General features: G+C 40.0%; 1 protein-coding gene across 1 annotated transcript in view; it reads right to left on the bottom strand.

Moving 5' to 3' along the window:
* Nucleotides 1–22,952, bottom strand: part of LOC139559348 (protein CBFA2T1-like) — a 197,940-nt gene that overhangs the window by 1,676 nt on the left and 173,312 nt on the right. Inside the window, exons 8-10 of the mRNA XM_071375276.1 lie at nucleotides 21,283–21,478; nucleotides 18,905–18,976; nucleotides 2,705–2,895 (exon numbers count right to left, since the gene is read on the bottom strand). Coding sequence (XP_071231377.1) covers nucleotides 2,705–2,895; nucleotides 18,905–18,976; nucleotides 21,283–21,478 — 459 coding nt within the window. The remainder of the gene's footprint in view (nucleotides 1–2,704; nucleotides 2,896–18,904; nucleotides 18,977–21,282; nucleotides 21,479–22,952) is intronic.

The raw sequence follows: 22,952 nt of genomic DNA, 5'->3' as shown, positions 1-22,952 counted from the left end.
TCTCCTCTTGGAACTGATGTAGGCTATATCCTGTTTCGTGTCTCCTCTTGGAACTGATGTAGGCTATATCCTGTTTAGTGTGTCCTCTTGGAACTGATGTAGGCTATATCCTGTTTCGTGTCTCCTCTTAGAACTAATGTAGGCTATATCCTGTTCCGTGTCTTCTCTTGGAACTGATGTAGGCTATATCCTGTTTAGTGTCTCCTCTTGGAACTGATGTAGGCTATATCCTGTTTCGTGTCTCCTCTTGGAACTGATGTAGGCTATATCCTGTCTCCTCTTGGAACTAATGTAGGCTATATCCTGTTTAGTGTAGCCTCTTGGAACTGATGTAGGCTATATCCTGTTTCATGTTTAATGAGCCTCACCTCCAGAAGATCCTCACCTGCATTCAGAAGGTAAAACCTTCCCTTATTTGGAGATATGAAATCTTCCAAAGATATTACCACTAATAGGATAATCAGATCAGACAGGTAATTTTCAAAACAACTTGATTTTTCTGAGGATATTTATATATTTAGGTGTCCTCTCCTTTCAGAAGTGTAATCCTCCGATTAGAGGGAGAATATCTTGAGATTATGAATACAGAGGAATAGACTACATTCAATATCTCTCCTTTGTTTACACTGTGGTATTGTATAGATGAACTACAATCCTGTATAGAAAGAACATAATGTTGCTCAAAGCACTAGAATTGGACACTTTATATGGGATCTATAAGCCACAGTGTGAATGGAACCTCTTAGTGAGGTGTGTCCGATCTGCCAGGTCATCAATGTAAATATAAATGTATTTCTAACTGACTGGTTAAATAAACATAAACATGAATAATAAATCAATAATAAATACATTCTGGTACATAACAGATCAATAATAAATACATTCTGGTATAATACATCTATAATAAATACATTCTGGTATAATACATCTATAATAAATACATTCTGGTATAATACATCTATAATAAATACATTCTGGTATAATAAATACACTGTGGTATAATACGTCTATAATAAATACATTCTGGTATAACACATCTATAATAAATACATTCTGGTATAATAAATACATTCTGGTATAATAAATACACTGTGGTATAATACGTCTATAATAAATACATTCTGGTATAATAAATCAATAATAAATACATTCTGGTATAATAAATACATTCTGGTATAATAAATCTATAATAAATACATTCTGGTATAATACATATATAATAAATACATTCTGGTATAATACATCTATAATAAATACATTCTGGTATAATATATCTATAATAAATACATTCTGGTATAATACATCTATAATAAATACATTCTGGTATAATACATATATAATAAATACATTCTGGTATAATACATCTATAATAAATACATTCTGGTATAATATATCAATAATAAATACATTCTGGTATAATAAATACATTCTGGTATAATACATCTATAATAAATACATTCCGGTATAATACATCTATAATAAATACATTCTGGTATAATACATCTATAATAAATACATTCTGGTATAATATATCTATAATAAATACATTCTGGTATAATACATCTATAATAAATACATTCTGGTATAATACATCTATAATAAATACATTCTGGTATAATACATCTATAATAAATACATTCTGGTATAATATATCTATAATAAATACATTCTGGTATAATACATCTATAATAAATACATTCTGGTATAATACATCTATAATAAATACATTCTGGTATAATACATCTATAATAAATACATTCTGGTATAATACATCTATAATAAATACATTCTGGTATAATAAATACATTCTGGTATAATACATCTATAATAAATACATTCTGGTATAACACATCTATAATAAATACATTCTGGTATAATAAATCAATAATAAATACATTCTGGTATAATAAATCAATAATAAATACATTCTGGTATAATACATCTATAATAAATACATTCTGGTATAATATATCTATAATAAATACATTCTGGTATAATACATCTATAATAAATACATTCTGGTATAATACATCTATAATAAATACATTCTGGTATAATACATCTATAATAAATACATTCTGGTATAATATATCTATAGTAAGTCGCTCTGGATAAGAGCGTCTGCTAAATGACTTAAATGTAAATGTAAATGTAAATAAATACATTCTGGTATAATACATCTATAATAAATACATTCTGGTATAATAAATACATTCTGGTATAATACATCTATAATAAATACATTCTGGTATAACACATCTATAATAAATACATTCTGGTATAATAAATCAATAATAAATACATTCTGGTATAATAAATCAATAATAAATACATTCTGGTATAATACATCTATAATAAATACATTCTGGTATAATATATCTATAATAAATACATTCTGGTATAATACATCTATAATAAATACATTCTGGTATAATACATCTATAATAAATACATTCTGGTATAATACATCTATAATAAATACATTCTGGTATAATATATCTATAGTAAGTCGCTCTGGATAAGAGCGTCTGCTAAATGACTTAAATGTAAATGTAAATGTAAATAAATACATTCTGGTATAATACATCTATAATAAATACATTCTGGAATAATACATCTATAATAAATACATTCTGGAACATAGATCAATAATACAGACAGTCTGGTACATAGTAGATCAATAAAGCAATAAAGTGTGTCCTACCTCGCTGGAGTCCTCCTGCTGGTTGATGACAGTCAATGCGTCCTCCGCTGCCTGTCTCTTGGCCTCTGCCACCGTACGCTCCATCTTGGACCGTTCCGAGCTGATCATCTGATGGGCCTTCCTCTCCGCCTCTGAAACCGCCTTCTGGAGCTCTGACATGGCCTGGCGCTTCACCTCGTTCACAGCCTCTTCTGAAACACATTCAGAGATATCATCAAGGACTCAATCAGCCCCCTACCCCTTAGGGGGTTAGGGTAGGTTAGGGGTAGGGGGTTAGGGGGTAGTGGTTAGGGGGTTAGGATAGGTTAGGGGTAGGGGGTTAGGGTAGGTTAGGGGGTAGGGGGTTAGGGTAGGTTAGGGGGCTAGGGTTAGGGGGTAGGGGGTTAGGGTTAGGGGGTAGTGGTTAGGGGGTTAGGATAGGTTAGGGGTAGGGGGTTAGGGGGTAGTGGTTAGGGGGTTAGGGGTAGGGGGCTAGGGTTAGGGTTAGGGGGTAGTGGTTAGGGGGTTAGGATAGGTTAGGGGTAGGGGGTAGGGGGTTAGGGTTAGGGGGTAGTGGTTAGGGGGTTAGGATAGGTTAGGGGTAGGGGGTAGGGTAGGTTAGGGGTAGGGGGTAGGGGGTTAGGGTTAGGGGGTAGTGGTTAGGGGGTTAGGATAGGTTAGGGGTAGGGGGTAGGGGGTTAGGGTTAGGGGGTAGTGGGTTAGGGGGTAGTGGTTAGGGGGTTAGGATAGGTTAGGGGTAGGGGTAGGGGGTTAGGGTTAGGGGGTAGTGGTTAGGGGGTTAGGATAGGTTAGGGGTAGGGGGTAGGGTGTTAGGGTTAGGGGGTAGTGGTTAAGGGGTTAGGGTAGGTTAGGGGTAGGGGGTAGGGTAGGTTAGGGGTAGGGGGTAGGGGGTTAGGGTTAGGGGGTAGTGGTTAGGGGGTTAGGATAGGTTAGGGGTAGGGGGTAGGGGGTTAGGGTTAGGGGGTAGTGGGTTAGGGGGTAGTGGTTAGGGGGTTAGGATAGGTTAGGGGTAGGGGGTAGGGGTAGGGGGTAGGGGGTTAGGGTTAGGGGGTAGTGGTTAGGGGGTTAGGATAGGTTAGGGGTAGGGGGTTAGGGGGTAGGGGGCTAGGGTTAGGGGGTAGTGTTTAGGGGGTTAGGGTAGGTTAGGGGTAAGGGGTTAGGGTTAAGGCTAAAACCCTAACCCCTTAAACACTATTTCCTGCAATAACCGGAAGTGTCATTCAAACGCGTATGAAGCATATAAATACACCCGTCTCGATTTGATTAGAGATTTGATCAAAAATTCAAGTCTGATGCTACTTGAATAGTAGAATTGAATTAACCCTATATTAAATACATGTAATGAGCCCTACATTAAAGACATTTAATGAGCCCTACATTAAAGACATGTAATGAGCCCTACATTAACACCCCAGCTATCCTACAATCTAAGCTTGATGCCCTCAATCTCACACAAATTATCAATAAACCTACCAGGTACCACCCCAAAGCTGTAAACACGGGCTCCCTCATAGATATCACGGCTACCCTCATAGCTGATTTCATAGCTGAACCACTTACACATCTGTTCAATCTAACTCTGGAATGTAATGAAATTCCAAAGATCTGGAAATCAGCATTTGTCCTACCACTTTTAAAAGGGGGAGATCCAACTCTTTTAAATAATTATAGGCCAATCTCAAAGCTGTCACCCCTGGTGAAAATACTTGAAACCCTTGGGCGTGAACAGCTAAAAGAGTTTTTATTTACTAACTCTATTTTATCAATGTACCAATCGGGCTTCGGGGAGAAGCATAGCACAATTACAGCAGCCATGAAGCTTTTAAATGATACCACTGAAGCCCTTGACAAAAAACAGCACTGTGTCTCACTTTTTATTGATCTCTCTCAGGCTTTTGATACAGTTGATCATGCTATACTAAGGCAGAGATTGTTGAGTGTAGATCTTTCGGAGCATGCAGTTCCATGGTTTGCTAACTATCTGTCTGATAGAACTCAGTGCACTCAATTTGATGGGCTTATGTCTGTTAAATTGTCTGTCTTTAATGGTGTGCCCCAAGGCTCTGTACTTGGTCCTCTCTTATTCACTATTCATATAAATGATTTAGACAAAAATGTCCAAAATGCACAACTTCATTTTTATTCTGATGATACTGTTATTTACTGTTGTGCCTCGTCTCTTACAAAAGCTTTCCAGAACTTGCAAACTGCTTTTTATACTGTTCAACATACCTTGTGTCAATTGAAGCTTATCCTCAATACTGACAAAACTAAACTAATGGTGTTTTCTAATGCAAGAATTAGACCTCTGAACCTTTCACCTATTACTACCTGTCAGGGCAAGGAGATTGAGGTTGTAACCTCATATAAATATCTTGGAATTTTAATTGATGACGGCCTCTCTTTTAAATTGCATATTCAACAATTTACAAAAAAATTGAAGCTGAAATTGGGATTTTATTTTAGGAATAAGGCCTGTTTTCTTTTGAAGCCAGAAGGATGCTAGTATCAGCTACATGTATGCCTTTACTAGACTACGGGGAAATTTTATATATGAATGCTTCCGCCCAGTGTTTGAGATCAATTGACACCCTTTACCATGGCACTTTGAGATTTATTTTAAACTGCAAAACCCCTTACGCACCACTGCACTTTGTATACCAGGGTTGTCTGGCCTTCTCTAGTCACTCGTAGGCTCAGTCACTGGTATACTTTTATTTACAAAGCCATTTTGGATTTACTACCTTTTTAATCTGGGCATCTTTATTGGTCAGAAATGTGGTGGGTACTCTCTTCGTTCGCTGGACTTTATCCTGCTAACTGTTCCAAATGTCCGAACTGAATTTGGTAAAAGGTCTTTTATGTACTCTGCGCCATCGTCTTGGAACGCCTTACAAAATGCTTTTAAACTGGAAGAACTTGTCCCGATTGGTGTTTTTAAATCACTGATGAAGGATTTTGAGGCTGATTTCCTGACCTGTCAATGTTTTTAATTTGCTGTTTTTGATTTTTGTTATACTCTTGTGAATTCAATTGTTTTTACTAGATTACTTGTAGTTTTTCCATGTTGTTTGTCTGTAATTTTTGTAATGACTTGGTGCTGCCTATCTTGGCCAGGACGCTCTTGAAAAAGAGATTTTAAATCTCAATGAGCCCTTCCTGGTTAAATAAAGGTTAAATAAAAAATGAATAAAAATAAATAAAAAATTTCATCCTAACCAACTTGCCCTCTAAATACACCTCTGCTGTTTTCAACCAAGATCTCAGCGATCACTGCCTCATTGCATGCATCCGTAATGGGTCAGCGGTCAAACGACCTCCACTCATCACTGTCAAACGCTCCCTGAAACACTTCAGCGAGCAGGCCTTTCTAATCGACCTGGCCCGGGTATCCTGGAAGGATATTGATCTCATCCCGTCAGTAGAGGATGCCTGGTTATTTTTTTTAAATGCCTTCCTCACCATCTTAAATAAGCATGCCCCATTCAAGAAATTTAGAACCAGGAACAGATATAGCCCTTGGTTCTCTCCAGACCTGACTGCCCTTAACCAACACAAAAACATCCTATGGCGTTCTGCATTAGCATCGAACAGCCCCCGTGATATGCAACTTTTCAGGGAAGTTAGAAACCAATATACACAGGCAGTTAGAAAAGCCAAGGCTAGCTTTTTCAAGCAGAAATTTGCTTGCTGCAACACAAACTCAAAAAAGTTCTGGGACACTGAAAAAGTCCATGGAGAATAAGAACACCTCCTCCCAGCTGCAATCTGGACCCTTTCTTTCTAAAACTTTCTGCCGAAATTTTAGCAAATTGTTGCAACCCCTATTACTAGCCTGTTCCTCTCTTTCATGTCGTCTGAGATTCCCACAGATTGGAAAGCAGCTGCGTTCATCCCCCTCTTCAAAGGGGGGACACTCTTGACCCAAACTGCTACAGACCTCATCTCATTTGCTCACATTGTATATAGACTTATTTTTCTACTGCATTATTGACTGTATGTTTGTTTTACTCCATGTGTAACTCTGTGTTGTTGTATGTGTCGAACTGCTTTGCTTTATCTTGGCCAGGTCACAATTGTAAATGAGAACTTGTTCTCAACTGGCCTACCTGGTTAAATAAAGGTGAAATAAATAAATTAAAAAAAGATGCAGAAGGCTTTCACTTCTCTTCGTGAAGATTGGTTATGGGTCTGAATTAATAACTGTTATAGTCTACCACCATCTGAATGGGTCTGAATTAATAACTGTTATAGTCTACCACCATCTGAATGGGTCTGAATTAATAACTGTTATAGTCTACCACCATCTGAATGGGTCTGAATTAATAACTGCTATAGTCTACCACCATCTGAATGGGTCTGAATTAATAACTGCTATAGTCTACCACCATCTGAATGGTTATGGGTCTAAATTAATAACTGCTATAGTCTACCACCATCTGAATGGGTCTGAATTAATAACTGCTATAGTCTACCACCATCTGAATGGTTATGGGTCTGAATTAATAACTGTTATAGTCTACCACCATCTGAATGGGTCTGAATTAATAACTGCTATAGCCTACCACCATCTGAATGGTTATGGGTCTGAATTAATAACTGTTATAGTCTACCACCATCTGATTGGTTATGGGTCTGAATTAATAACTGCTATAGTCTACCACCATATGAATGGGTCTGAATTAATAACTGCTATAGTCTACCACCATCTGAATGGTTATGGGTCTGAATTAATAACTGCTATATTCTACCACCATCTGAATGGTTATGGGTCTAACTGCTATAGTCTACCACCATCTGATTGGTTATGGGTCTGAATTAATAACTGTTATAGTCTACCACCATCTGAATGGGTCTGAATTAATAACTGCTATAGTCTACCACCATCTGAATGGGTCTGAATTAATAACTGCTATAGTCTACCACCATCTGAATGGTTATGGGTCTGAATTAATAACTGCTATAGTCTACCACCATCTGAATGGTTATGGGTCTAACTGCTATAGTCTACCACCATCTGATTGGTTATGGGTCTGAATTAATAACTGTTATAGTCTACCACCATCTGAATGGGTCTGAATTAATAACTGCTATAGTCTACCATCATCTGAATGGGTCTGAATTAATAACTGCTATAGTCTACCACCATCTGAATGGGTCTGAATTAATAACTGTTATAGTCTACCACCATCTGAATGGTTATGGGTCTGAATTAATAACTGTTATAGTCTACCACCATCTGAATGGGTCTGAATTAATAACTGCTATAGTCTACCACTATCTGAATGGTTATGGGTCTGAATTAATAACTGCTATAGTCTACCACCATCTGAATGGTTATGGGTCTGAATTAATAACTGCTATAGTCTACCACCATCTGAATGGTTATGGGTCTGAATAAATAACTGTTATAGTCTACCACCATCTGAATGGGTCTGAATTAATAACTGCTATAGCCTACCACCATCTGAATGGTTATGGGTCTGAATTAATAACTGTTATAGTCTACCACCATCTGAATGGGTCTAAATTAATAACTGCTATAGTCTACCACCATCTGAATTGGTCTGAATTAATAACTGCTATAGTCTACCACCATCTGAATGGTTATGGGTCTGAATTAATAACTGTTATAGTCTACCACCATCTGAATGGTTATGGGTCTGAATTAATAACTGCTATAGTCTACCACCATCTGAATGGTTATGGGTCTGAATTAATAACTGCTATAGTCTACCACCATCTGAATGGGTCTGAATTAATAACTGCTATAGCGTACCACCATCTGAATGGTTATGGGTCTGAATTAATAACTGATATAGTCTACCACCATCTGAATGGTTATGGGTCTGAATTAATAACTGTTATAGTCTACCACCATCTGAATGGGTCTGAATTAATAACTGTTATAGTCTACCACCATCTGATTGGGTCTGAATTAATACCTGCTATAGTCTACCACCATCTGAATGGTTATGGGTCTGAATTAATAACTGCTATAGTCTACCACCATCTGAATGGGTCTGAATTAATAACTGCTATAGCGTACCACCATCTGAATGGTTATGGGTCTGAATTAATAACTGATATAGTCTACCACCATCTGAATGGTTATGGGTCTGAATTAATAACTGTTATAGTCTACCACCATCTGAATGGGTCTGAATTAATAACTGTTATAGTCTACCACCATCTGAATGGGTCTGAATTAATAACTGCTCGAGTCTACCACCATATGAATGGGTCTGAATTAATAACTGCTATAGCCTACCACCATCTGAATGGTTATGGGTCTGAATTAATAACTGCTATAGTCTACCACCATCTGAATGGTTATGGGTCTGAATTAATACCTGCTATAGCCTACCACCATCTGAATGGTTATGGGTCTGAATTAATAACTGCTATAGTCTACCACCATCTGAATGGTTATGGGTCTGAATTAATAACTGTTATAGTCTACCACCATCTGAATGGGTCTGAATTAATAACTGCTATAGTCTACCACCATCTGAATGGTTATGGGTCTGAATTAATAACTGTTATAGTCTACCACCATCTGAATGGTTATGGGTCTGAATTAATAACTGTTATAGTCTACCACCATCTGAATGGGTCTGAATTAATAACTGTTATAGTCTACCACCATCTGATTGGGTCTGAATTAATACCTGCTATAGTCTACCACCATCTGAATGGGTCTGAATTAATAACTGCTATAGTCTACCACCATCTGAATGGGTCTGAATTAATAACTGCTATAGCCTACCACCATCTGAATGGTTATGGGTCTGAATTAATAACTGCTATAGTTTACCACCATCTGAATGGTTATGGGTCTGAATTAATAACTGCTATAGCCTACCACCATCTGAATGGTAATGGGTCTGAATTAATAACTGCTATAGTCTACCACCATCTGAATGGTTATGGGTCTGAATTAATAACTGCTATAGCCTACCACCATCTGAATGGTTATGGGTCTGAATTAATAACTGCTATAGTCTACCACCATCTGAATGGTTATGGGTCTGAATTAATAACTGCTATATTCTACCACCATCTGAATGGTTATGGGTCTGAATTAATAACTGCTATAGTCTACCACCATCTGAATGGTTATGGGTCTGAATTAATAACTGCTATATTCTACCACCATCTGAATGGTTATGGGTCTGAATTAATAACTGCTATATTCTACCACCATCTGAATGGTTATGGGTCTGAATTAATAACTGCTATAGCCTACCACCATCTGAATGGTTATGGGTCTGAATTAATAACTGCTATAGCCTACCACCATCTGAATGGTTATGGGTCTGAATTAATAACTGCTATAGTCTACCACCATCTGAATGGTTATGGGTCTGAATTAATAACTGCTATATTCTACCACCATCTGAATGGTTATGGGTCTGAATTAATAACTGCTATAGCCTACCACCATCTGAATGGTTATGGGTCTGACTTAATAACTGCTATAGTCTACCACCATCTGAATGGTTATGGGTCTGAATTAATAACTGCTATAGCCTACCATCATCTGAATGGTTATGGGTCTGAATTAATAACTGTTATAGTCTACCACCATCTGAATGGGTCTGAATTAATAACTGTTATAGTCTACCACCATCTGAATGGGTCTGAATTAATAACTGCTATAGTCTACCACCATCTGAAGGGGTCTGAATTAATAACTGCTATAGTCTACCACCATCTGAATGGTTATGGGTCTGAATTAATAACTGCTATAGCCTACCACCATCTGAATGGTTATGGGTCTGAATTAATAACTGTTATAGTCTACCACCATCTGAATGGTTATGGGTCTGAATTAATAACTGCTATAGTCTACCACCATCTGAATGGTTATGGGTCTGAATTAATAACTGTTATAGTCTACCACCATCTGAATGGTTATGGGTCTGAATTAATAACTGCTATAGTTTACCACCATCTGAATGGTTATGGGTCTGAATTAATAACTGCTATAGTCTACCACCATCTGAATGGTTATGGGTCTGAATTAATACCTGCTATAGTCTACCACCATCTGAATGGGTCTGAATTAATAACTGCTATAGTCTGCCACCATCTGAATGGTTATGGGTCTGAATTAATAACTGCTATAGTCTACCACCATCTGAATGGGTCTGAATTAATAACTGCTATAGTCTACCACCATCTGAATGGTTATGGGTCTGAATTAATAACTGCTATAGTCTACCACCATCTGAATGGTTATGGGTCTGAATTAATAACTGCTATAGTCTACCACCATCTGAATGGGTCTGAATTAATAACTGCTATAGTCTACCACCATCTGAATGGTTATGGGTCTGAATTAATAACTGCTATAGTCTACCACCATCTGATTGGTTATGGGTCTGAATTAATAACTGCTATATTCTACCACCATCTGAATGGTTATGGGTCTGAACTAATAACTGCTATAGTCTACCACCATCTGAATGGGTCTGAATTAATAACTGCTATAGCCTACCACCATCTGAATGGTTATGGGTCTGAATTAATAACTGCTATAGTCTACCACCATCTGAATGGTTATGGGTCTGAATTAATAACTGCTATAGCCTACCACCATCTGAATGGTTATGGGTCTGAATTAATAACTGTTATAGTCTACCACCATCTGAATGGGTCTGAATTAATAACTGTTATAGTCTACCACCATCTGAATGGGTCTGAATTAATAACTGCTATATTCTACCACCATCTGAAGGGGTCTGAATTAATAACTGCTATAGTCTACCACCATCTGAATGGTTATGGGTCTGAATTAATAACTGCTATAGCCTACCACCATCTGAATGGTTATGGGTCTGAATTAATAACTGTTATAGTCTACCACCATCTGAATGGTTCTGAATTAATAACTGTTATAGTCTACCACCATCTGAATGGGTCTGAATTAATAACTGTTATAGTCTACCACCATCTGAATGGGTCTGAATTAATAACTGCTATAGTCTACCACCATCTGAAGGGGTCTGAATTAATAACTGTTATAGTCTACCACCATATGAATGGGTCTGAATTAATAACTGTTATAGTCTACCACCATCTGAATGGGTCTGAATTAATAACTGCTATAGTCTACCACCATCTGAATGGTTATGGGTCTGAATTAATAACTGTTATAGTCTACCACCATCTGAATGGTTATGGGTCTGAATTAATAACTGTTATAGTCTACCACCATCTGAATGGGTCTGAATTAATAACTGTTATAGTCTACCACCATCTGATTGGGTCTGAATTAATACCTGCTATAGTCTACCACCATCTGAATGGGTCTGAATTAATAACTGCTATAGTCTACCACCATCTGAATGGGTCTGAATTAATAACTGCTATAGCCTACCACCATCTGAATGGTTATGGGTCTGAATTAATAACTGCTATAGTTTACCACCATCTGAATGGTTATGGGTCTGAATTAATAACTGCTATAGCCTACCACCATCTGAATGGTAATGGGTCTGAATTAATAACTGCTATAGCCTACCACCATCTGAATGGTTATGGGTCTGAATTAATAACTGCTATAGTCTACCACCATCTGAATGGTTATGGGTCTGAATTAATAACTGCTATATTCTACCACCATCTGAATGGTTATGGGTCTGAATTAATAACTGCTATAGTCTACCACCATCTGAATGGTTATGGGTCTGAATTAATAACTGCTATATTCTACCACCATCTGAATGGTTATGGGTCTGAATTAATAACTGCTATATTCTACCACCATCTGAATGGTTATGGGTCTGAATTAATAACTGCTATAGCCTACCACCATCTGAATGGTTATGGGTCTGAATTAATAACTGCTATAGCCTACCACCATCTGAATGGTTATGGGTCTGAATTAATAACTGCTATAGTCTACCACCATCTGAATGGTTATGGGTCTGAATTAATAACTGCTATATTCTACCACCATCTGAATGGTTATGGGTCTGAATTAATAACTGCTATAGCCTACCACCATCTGAATGGTTATGGGTCTGACTTAATAACTGCTATAGTCTACCACCATCTGAATGGTTATGGGTCTGAATTAATAACTGCTATAGCCTACCACCATCTGAATGGTTATGGGTCTGAATTAATAACTGTTATAGTCTACCACCATCTGAATGGGTCTGAATTAATAACTGTTATAGTCTACCACCATCTGAATGGGTCTGAATTAATAACTGCTATAGTCTACCACCATCTGAAGGGGTCTGAATTAATAACTGCTATAGTCTACCACCATCTGAATGGTTATGGGTCTGAATTAATAACTGCTATAGTCTACCACCATCTGAATGGTTATGGGTCTGAATTAATAACTGCTATAGTCTACCACCATCTGAATGGTTATGGGTCTGAATTAATAACTGTTATAGTCTACCACCATCTGAATGGTTATGGGTCTGAATTAATAACTGCTATAGTCTACCACCATCTGAATGGTTATGGGTCTGAATTAATAACTGCTATAGTCTACCACCATCTGAATGGTTATGGGTCTGAATTAATACCTGCTATAGTCTACCACCATCTGAATGGGTCTGAATTAATAACTGCTATAGTCTGCCACCATCTGAATGGTTATGGGTCTGAATTAATAACTGCTATAGTCTACCACCATCTGAATGGGTCTGAATTAATAACTGCTATAGTCTACCACCATCTGAATGGTTATGGGTCTGAATTAATAACTGCTATAGTCTACCACAATCTGAATGGTTATGGGTCTGAATTAATAACTGCTATAGTCTACCACCATCTGAATGGGTCTGAATTAATAACTGCTATAGTCTACCACCATCTGAATGGTTATGGGTCTGAATTAATAACTGCTATAGTCTACCACCATCTGATTGGTTATGGGTCTGAATTAATAACTGCTATATTCTACCACCATCTGAATGGTTATGGGTCTGAACTAATAACTGCTATAGTCTACCACCATCTGAATGGGTCTGAATTAATAACTGCTATAGCCTACCACCATCTGAATGGTTATGGGTCTGAATTAATAACTGTTATAGTCTACCACCATCTGAATGGTTATGGGTCTGAATTAATAACTGCTATAGCCTACCACCATCTGAATGGTTATGGGTCTGAATTAATAACTGTTATAGTCTACCACCATCTGAATGGGTCTGAATTAATAACTGTTATAGTCTACCACCATCTGAATGGGTCTGAATTAATAACTGCTATAGTCTACCACCATCTGAAGGGGTCTGAATTAATAACTGCTATAGTCTACCACCATCTGAATGGTTATGGGTCTGAATTAATAACTGCTATAGCCTACCACCATCTGAATGGTTATGGGTCTGAATTAATAACTGTTATAGTCTACCACCATCTGAATGGGTCTGAATTAATAACTGTTATAGTCTACCACCATCTGAATGGGTCTGAATTAATAACTGTTATAGTCTACCACCATCTGAATGGGTCTGAATTAATAACTGCTATAGTCTACCACCATCTGAAGGGGTCTGAATTAATAACTGTTATAGTCTACCACCATATGAATGGGTCTGAATTAATAACTGTTATAGTCTACCACCATCTGAATGGGTCTGAATTAATAACTGCTATAGTCTACCACCATCTGAATGGTTATGGGTCTGAATTAATAACTGCTATAGTCTACCACCATCTGAATGGTTATGGGTCTGAATTAATACCTGCTATAGTCTACCACCATCTGAATGGGTCTGAATTAATAACTGCTATAGTCTGCCACCATCTGAATGGTTATGGGTCTGAATTAATAACTGCTATAGTCTACCACCATCTGAATGGTTATGGGTCTGAATTAATAACTGTTATAGTCTACCACCATCTGAATGGGTCTGAATTAATAACTGTTATAGTCTACCACCATCTGAATGGGTCTGAATTAATAACTGTTATAGTCTACCACCATCTGAATGGGTCTGAATTAATAACTGCTATAGTCTACCACCATCTGAAGGGGTCTGAATTAATAACTGTTATAGTCTACCACCATATGAATGGGTCTGAATTAATAACTGTTATAGTCTACCACCATCTGAATGGGTCTGAATTAATAACTGCTATAGTCTACCACCATCTGAATGGTTATGGGTCTGAATTAATAACTGCTATAGTCTACCACCATCTGAATGGTTATGGGTCTGAATTAATACCTGCTATAGTCTACCACCATCTGAATGGTTATGGGTCTGAATTAATAACTGCTATAGTCTACCACCATCTGAATGGTTATGGGTCTGAATTAATACCTGCTATAGTCTACCACCATCTGAATGGGTCTGAATTAATAACTGCTATAGTCTGCCACCATCTGAATGGTTATGGGTCTGAATTAATAACTGCTATAGTCTACCACCATCTGAATGGGTCTGAATTAATAACTGCTTGTCACGTTCCTGACCTGTTTTCTGTTGTTTTGTATGTGTGTGATGGTCAGGGCGTGAGTTTTGGGTGGGCAGTCTATGTTTGCTGTTTCTATGTTGGTTTTGGGTTGCCTGGTATGGCTCTTAATTAGAGGCAGGTGTTTTGCGTTTTCCTCTAATTGAGAGTCATATTAAGGTAGGTTGTTCTCACTGTTTGTTTGTGGGTGATTGTCTCCTGTGTCCTTGTCGATTGTCTCCTGTGTCCTTGTCGGTGTACCACACGGGACTGTAGCGTTTGTTCGGTTTTTGTGTAGTCTGTTTTCCCTGTCCGCGCGTTCTTCGTGTTTTATGTAAGTACTCTCGTTCAGGTCTGTCTTCTTCGTTTTGTTGTTTTGTAAAATATTCAAGTGTTCTTCGTGTGTTTAGTTTTGTCTTGTAAATAAAGTTTCATGATGTATTCAAAACCCGCTGCACGTTGGTCAAATCCATGCTACTCCTCTTCTGATGAGGAGAAGGAGGAAGCGCGTTACACTGCTATAGTCTACCACCATCTGAATGGTTATGGGTCTGAATTAATAACTGCTATAGTCTACCACCATCTGAATGGTTATGGGTCTGAATTAATAACTGCTATAGTCTACCACCATCTGAATGGTTATGGGTCTGAATTAATAACTGCTATAGTCTACCACCATCTGAATGGGTCTGAATTAATAACTGCTATAGTCTACCACCATCTGAATGGTTATGGGTCTGAATTAATAACTGCTATAGTCTACCACCATCTGAATGGTTATGGGTCTGAATTAATAACTGCTATAGTCTACCACCATCTGAATGGGTCTGAATTAATAACTGCTATAGTCTACCACCATCTGAATGGTTATGGGTCTGAATTAATAACTGCTATAGTCTACCACCATCTGAATGGTTATGGGTCTGAATTAATAACTGCTATAGTCTACCACCATCTGAATGGTTATGGGTCTGAATTAATAACTGCTATAGTCTACCACCATCTGAATGGTTATGGGTCTGAATTAATAACTGCTATAGTCTACCACCATCTGAATGGTTATGGGTCTGAATTAATAACTGCTATAGTCTACCATCATCTGAATGGGTCTGAATTAATAACTGCTATAGTCTACCACCATCTGAATGGTTATGGGTCTGAATTAAAATATATGTCAGTTATTTATCCAGGATAAGGTGGTGGTTTTGGGTGGTATATCTCAGTAAATCTCGGTAACTGGGTTACCGCTGTTCAACCCTGGTTGACATCAGCAAACCGCTCGCCCACACCACGTCATACAACCTGTCTGCCATCTGCCCAGTTCAGTTGAACCCGGGATTCATCCGTGAAGAACACACTTCTCCAGCTTGCCAGTGGCCATCAAAGGTGAGCATTTGACCACTGAAGTCGGTTACGACGTCAAACTGCAGTCAGGTCAAGACCCTGGTGAGGACGACGAGCACGCAGATGAGCTTCCCTGAGACGGTTTCTGACAGTTTGTGCAGAAATTATTCGGTTGTGCCAACCCACAGTTTCATCAGCTGTCCGGGTGGCTGGTCTCAGACCATCCCGCAGGTGAAGAAGCCGGATGCAGAGGTACTGGGCTGGTGTGGTTGCACATGGTCTGCGGTTGTGAGGCCGGTTGGATGTACTGCCAAATTCTCAAAAACGACGTTGCAGGTGGCTTATGGTAGAGAAATGTACATTCAATTAACTGGCAACAGCTCTGGTGGACATTCCTGCAGTCAGCATGCCAATTGCACGCTCCCTCAGAACTTCAGAAATCTGTGGCATTGTGTTGTGTGACAAAACTCCACATTTTAGAGTGGCCTTTTATTGTCCCCAGCACAAGGTGCACCTGTGTAATGATCCTGCTGTTTAATCAGCCTCTTGATATGTATCACCACACGTAACAGGTGGATGGATTATCTTGGGAAAGGATAAATGCTCACTAACAGGGATGTTACTGAATTTGTGCACAACATTTAGAGAAATCAGCTTCTTGTGAACATGGAACATTTCTGGGATCTTTTATTTCATCTCATGAAACATGGGACCAACACTTGACATGTTGCGTTTTATATTGTTGTTCAGTATAAGTTACTCCTAAAGAGTGGAGATCCTTTTTCATCAAGTAAACAATACAATATATCATCTGAGTATCCTAGCAGACCTTACCTTGTATTTCTCATCAGTTATCTTATTTTGTGTGATCAGGCTTTATAAAGCAGACTTTCATAAACAATGATCAGCAGTGAGTTAATTTCACTGTCGGCTTATTATTGTCTAATTACTTTCCATATGGAAGACTAATTACTATACTCTTTTTTTTTTAAAGGAAGTAATTCTGTGATGTTTAATTGGTTTGATCCACTAGAGAGAAGATGCGTGATGTCTGGGATTACAGCACATGATTGGAAAAATAAATTACACTGATGATTTCTGCGTTTGATAAAGACGAGTAGTCGACACGAAGATCCTTTCGTTTTGGCTTTTCACTGTATTCCATATGAGGTCATTTATCAGGTCATCCCTTTTATATTTATTTTAATTTAAATCCAAATGTAAAAGAGACACTTTCAGCTCATTTGGCGTTGGCACGTTCTCTAACCTTAAACATGTGGGTGGTAAATTTAACGTCAGAAGCGAGACGGCGACTTTTTTTCCCCCGCCTACATCAAGGCTGTAACTTCACTAATGGTGTATGCAAATCAGGCAATTTATATTTAAATTATGCATTTCTATTGTGCTCCCAACAGCACAGCAGAGGAGGAGGAGGAAGAGGAGGAGAGGAGGAGGAGGGGGATATGAGGAGGAGGAGGAGGAAGGGGAGAGGAGGAGGAGCAGGAGGGGAGGAGGAGAGAGGAGGAGGGGAGGAGGTGCAGAGGAGGGGGATATGAGGAGGAGGAGAGAGGAGGAGGAGGGGGAGAGGATGAGGAGTAGGAGGGGAGGAGGAGTAGGAGGGGAGGAGGAGAGAGGAGGAGGGGAGGAGGTGCAGAGGAGGAGGGGAGGAGGAGGAGGAGGGGGAGGGGGAGAGGAGGAGGAGTAGGAGGGGATGAGGAGAGAGGAGGAGGGGAGGAGGTGCAGAGGAGGAGGACAGGAGGAGGAGGAGGAGGAGGACATTGTGCATGGCGTGTGTGTGTCTGGTGTCTGAATGTTTATCACCGACTGTAAACGTTTAACTTCGCTACAACAGATGTGTTGGTTGCCAGTCCTCCGTTGTATAACTCTACAGGAATCACAGGGCTGTGAAAAGGGATTTGCCCCCTTTCTAAATTTCTCTACTTTTGCAAATTTTTGATACTGAATTAAATCAGATCTTCAACCAAAACCACATTTTAGATAAAGGGATCCTGAGTGAACAAATAACACAACAATTACATACGTACATACAGTGCCCCTGTGTGAAAAAACGAATTGCCCCTTTACACTCAATGACTGGTTGTGCCACCTTTATCTCCAATGACTCCAACCAAACGCAAATGTCGCTGAGTTAAAGCTGTTCTGCATGGAAGAACGGGCCAAAACTCCTCCACATTGATGTGAGAGACTGATCAACAACTACAGGAAGTGTTTGGTTGGAGTCAAAATATGCAAAAAATAGAGAAAATCAGAAAGGGGCAAATACTGATGGATGGAGGAGGGAAAGAGGGAGGGAGGGAAAGAGAGAGGGAGGGAAAGAGAGAGGGAGGGAGGGAGAGAGGGAAAGAGGGAGAGAGGGAAAGAGGGAGGGAGGGAAAGAGGGAGGGAGGGAGGGAGGCTCACCGGCTTTCTTCCATATCTCTTCAGGTACGTATCCGGTCGTCACTGGTCTGTTGAGAATCTCCTGGTGAATCTCTGGAAGACAGACACACAGCCCAGTCAACTAGTAGACAGACACACAGCCCAGTCAACTAGTAGACAGACACACAGCCCAGTCAACTAGTAGACAGACACACAGCCCAGTCAACTAGTAGACAGACACACAGCCCAGTCAACTAGTAGACAGACAGCACTGTCAACTAGTAGACAGACACACAGCCCAGCCAACTAGTAGACAGACACACAGCCCAGTCAACTAGTAGACAGACAGCCCAGTCAACTAGTAGACAGACAGCCCAGTCAACTAGTAGACAGACACACAGCCCAGTCAACTAGTAGACAGACACACAGCCCAGTCAACTAGTAGACAGACACACAGCCCAGTCAACTAGTAGACAGACACACAGCCCAGTCAACTAGTAGACAGACACACAGCCCAGTCAACTAGTAGACAGACACACAGCCCAGTCAACTAGTAGACAGACACACAGCCCAGTCAACTAGTAGACAGACACACAGCCCAGTCAACTAGTAGACAGACACACAGCCCAGTCAACTAGTAGACAGACACACAGCCCAGTCAACTAGTAGACAGACACACAGCCCAGTCAACTAGTAGACAGACACACAGCCCAGTCAACTAGTAGACAGACACACAGCCCAGTCAACTAGTAGACAGACACACAGCCCAGTCAACTAGTAGACAGACACACAGCCCAGTCAACTAGTAGACAGACACACAGCCCAGTCAACTAGTAGACAGACAGCCCAGTCAACTAGTAGACAGACACACAGCCCAGTCAACTAGTAGACAGACACACAGCCCAGTCAACTAGTAGACAGACAGCCCAGTCAACTAGTAGACAGACACACAGCCCAGTCAACTAGTAGACAGACACACAGCCCAGTCAACTAGTAGACAGACACACAGCCCAGTCAACTAGTAGACAGACACACAGCCCAGTCAACTAGTAGACAGACACACAGCCCAGTCAACTAGTAGACAGACACACAGCCCAGTCAACTAGTAGACAGACACACAGCCCAGTCAACTAGTAGACAGACACACAGCCCAGTCAACTAGTAGACAGACAGCCCAGTCAACTAGACAGTGACAAAACACACAGCAGTAACAGGTAATGGAGGAGGGTTATTGAGGTTGTCCTGTCCTGTAGGACTGTCTGCTCTGGGTCCGGCTCCATTCTGATAACTGGTACTATTCCATAATGTAGATAGTTCTACCTGTAGTGTAGGTGTCCTGTCCAGTAGGACTCTGCTGTCTGCTCTGGGTCCTGCTGGGTCCATTCTGATAACTGGTACTATTCCATAATGTAGATAGTTCTACCTGTAGTGTAGGTGTCCTGTCCAGTAGGACTCTGCTGTCTGCTCTGGGTCCTGCTGGGTCCATTCTGATAACTGGTACTATTCTATAAAGTAGGTTCTACCTGTAGTGTAGGTGTCCTGTCCAGTAGGACTGTCTGCTCTGGGTCCTGCCGGCTCCATTCTGATAACTGGTACTATTCTATAATGTAGATAGTTCTACCTGTAGTGTAGGTGTCCTGTCCTGTAGGACTCTGCTGTCTGCTCTGGGTCCTGCTGGGTCCATTCTGATAACTGGTACTATTCTATAATGTAGATAGTTCTACCTGTAGTGTAGGTGTCCTGTCCTGTAGGACTGTCTGCTCTGGGTCCTGCTGGGTCCATTCTGATAACTGGTACTATTCTATAATGTAGATAGTTCTACCTGTAGTGTAGGTGTCCTGTCCTGTAGGACTCTGCTGTCTGCTCTGGGTCCTGCTGGGTCCATTCTGATAACTGGTACTATTCCATAATGTAGATAGTTCTACCTGTAGTGTAGGTGTCCTGTCCTGTAGGACTGTCTGCTCTGGGTCCTGCCGGCTCCATTCTGATAACTGGTACTATTCCATAATGTAGATAGTTCTACCTGTAGTGTAGGTGTCCTGTCCAGTAGGACTGTCTGCTCTGGGTCCTGCCGGCTCCATTCTGATAACTGGTACTATTCTATAATGTAGATAGTTCTACCTGTAGTGTAGGTGTCCTGTCCTGTAGGACTCTGCTGTCTGCTCTGGGTCCTGCTGGGTCCATTCTGATAACTGGTACTATTCCATAATGTAGATAGTTCTACCTGTAGTGTAGGTGTCCTGTCCAGTAGGACTGTCTGCTCTGGGTCCTGCCGGCTCCATTCTGATAACTGGTACTATTCTATAATGTAGATAGTTCTACCTGTAGTGTAGGTGTCCTGTCCAGTAGGACTGTCTGCTCTGGGTCCTGCTGGGTCCATTCTGATAACTGGTACTATTCTATAATGTAGATAGTTCTACCTGTAGTGAAGGTGTCCTGTCCAGTAGGACTCTGCTGTCTGCTCTGGGTCCTGCCGGGTCCTTTCTTCAGGTCCTCCGCGTCGCTGTATCGTCTGATCCAGTAGTTTAGCTCCTCCCTGTCGGCCTCCTGGCAGCGCCGCAGCACGGTGAGAGAACGCCTCGTCTTCTCCACCATGTCCATGATGCAGTTCAGCAGCTGAGGAGGGGGAAGGCGCTGAGTGAAGCACCATAGACACCAGAGACAATGTGTTCTATATTTACAACCAGCACCACAGACACCAGAGACAATGTGTTATATATTTACAACCAGCACCATAGACACCAGAGACAATGTGTTCTGAATCTATATCCAGCACCACAGACACCAGAGACAATGTGTTATATATTTACAACCAGCACCACAGACACCAGAGACAATGTGTTCTATATTTACAACCAGCACCACAGACACCAGAGACAATGTGTTCTATATTTACAACCAGCACCACAGACACCAGAGACAATGTGTTCTATATTTACAACCAGCACCACAGACACCAGAGACAATGTGTTCTATATTACAACCAGCACCACAGACACCAGAGACAATGTGTTCTATATTTACAACCAGCACCACAGACACCAGAGACAATGTGTTCTATATTTACAACCAGCACCACAGACACCAGAGACAATGTGTTCTATATTTACAACCAGCACCACAGACACCAGAGACAATGTGTTCTATATTTACAACCAGCACCACAGACACCAGAGACAATGTGTTCTATATTTACAACCAGCACCACAGACACCAGAGACAATGTGTTCTATATTTACAACCAGCACCACAGACACCAGAGACAATGTGTTCTATATTTACAACCAGCACCACAGACACCAGAGACAATGTGTTCTATATTTAAAACCAGCACCACAGACACCAGAGACAATGTGTTCTATATTTACAACCAGCACCACAGACACCAGAGACAATGTGTTCTATATTTAAAACCAGCACCACAGACACCAGAGACAATGTGTTCTATATTTACAACCAGCACCACAGACACCAGAGACAATGTGTTCTATATTTACAACCAGCACCACAGACACCAGAGACAATGTGTTCTATATTTACAACCAGCACCACAGACACCAGAGACAATGTGTTCTATATTTACAACCAGCACCACAGACACCAGAGACAATGTGTTCTATATTTACAACCAGCACCACAGACACCAGAGACAATGTGTTCTATATTTAAAACCAGCACCACAGACACCAGAGACAATGTGTTCTATATTTACAACCAGCACCACAGACACCAGAGACAATGTGTTCTATATTTACAACCAGCACCACAGACACCAGAGACAATGTGTTCTATATTTAAAACCAGCACCACAGACACCAGAGACAATGTGTTCTATATTTACAACCAGCACCACAGACACCAGAGACAATGTAGAAAGAGGAGGAAGGGAAGCGCTACTAAGGTACACTATAGTATATTTTGGTAGATAGAAGGTGCTCTTTGGTAAAAGGTGTAAATTGGTCATCAAAAAGAAAGGAGGACCAAGGCACTCTTCATATAATGAATTAAAATGCCTTTATTAGTATGGCATGTTCAATAGAAACAAAGTTGTTTAAAAACCGACGCGTTTCGGCTGCATGGCCTTCGTCAG

The sequence above is a fragment of the Salvelinus alpinus genome, chromosome 29 (genome assembly GCF_045679555.1).
Source record: "Salvelinus alpinus chromosome 29, SLU_Salpinus.1, whole genome shotgun sequence".
Taxonomy (NCBI): domain Eukaryota; kingdom Metazoa; phylum Chordata; class Actinopteri; order Salmoniformes; family Salmonidae; genus Salvelinus; species Salvelinus alpinus.
This window is presented reverse-complemented; position numbering and strand designations above follow the sequence as displayed.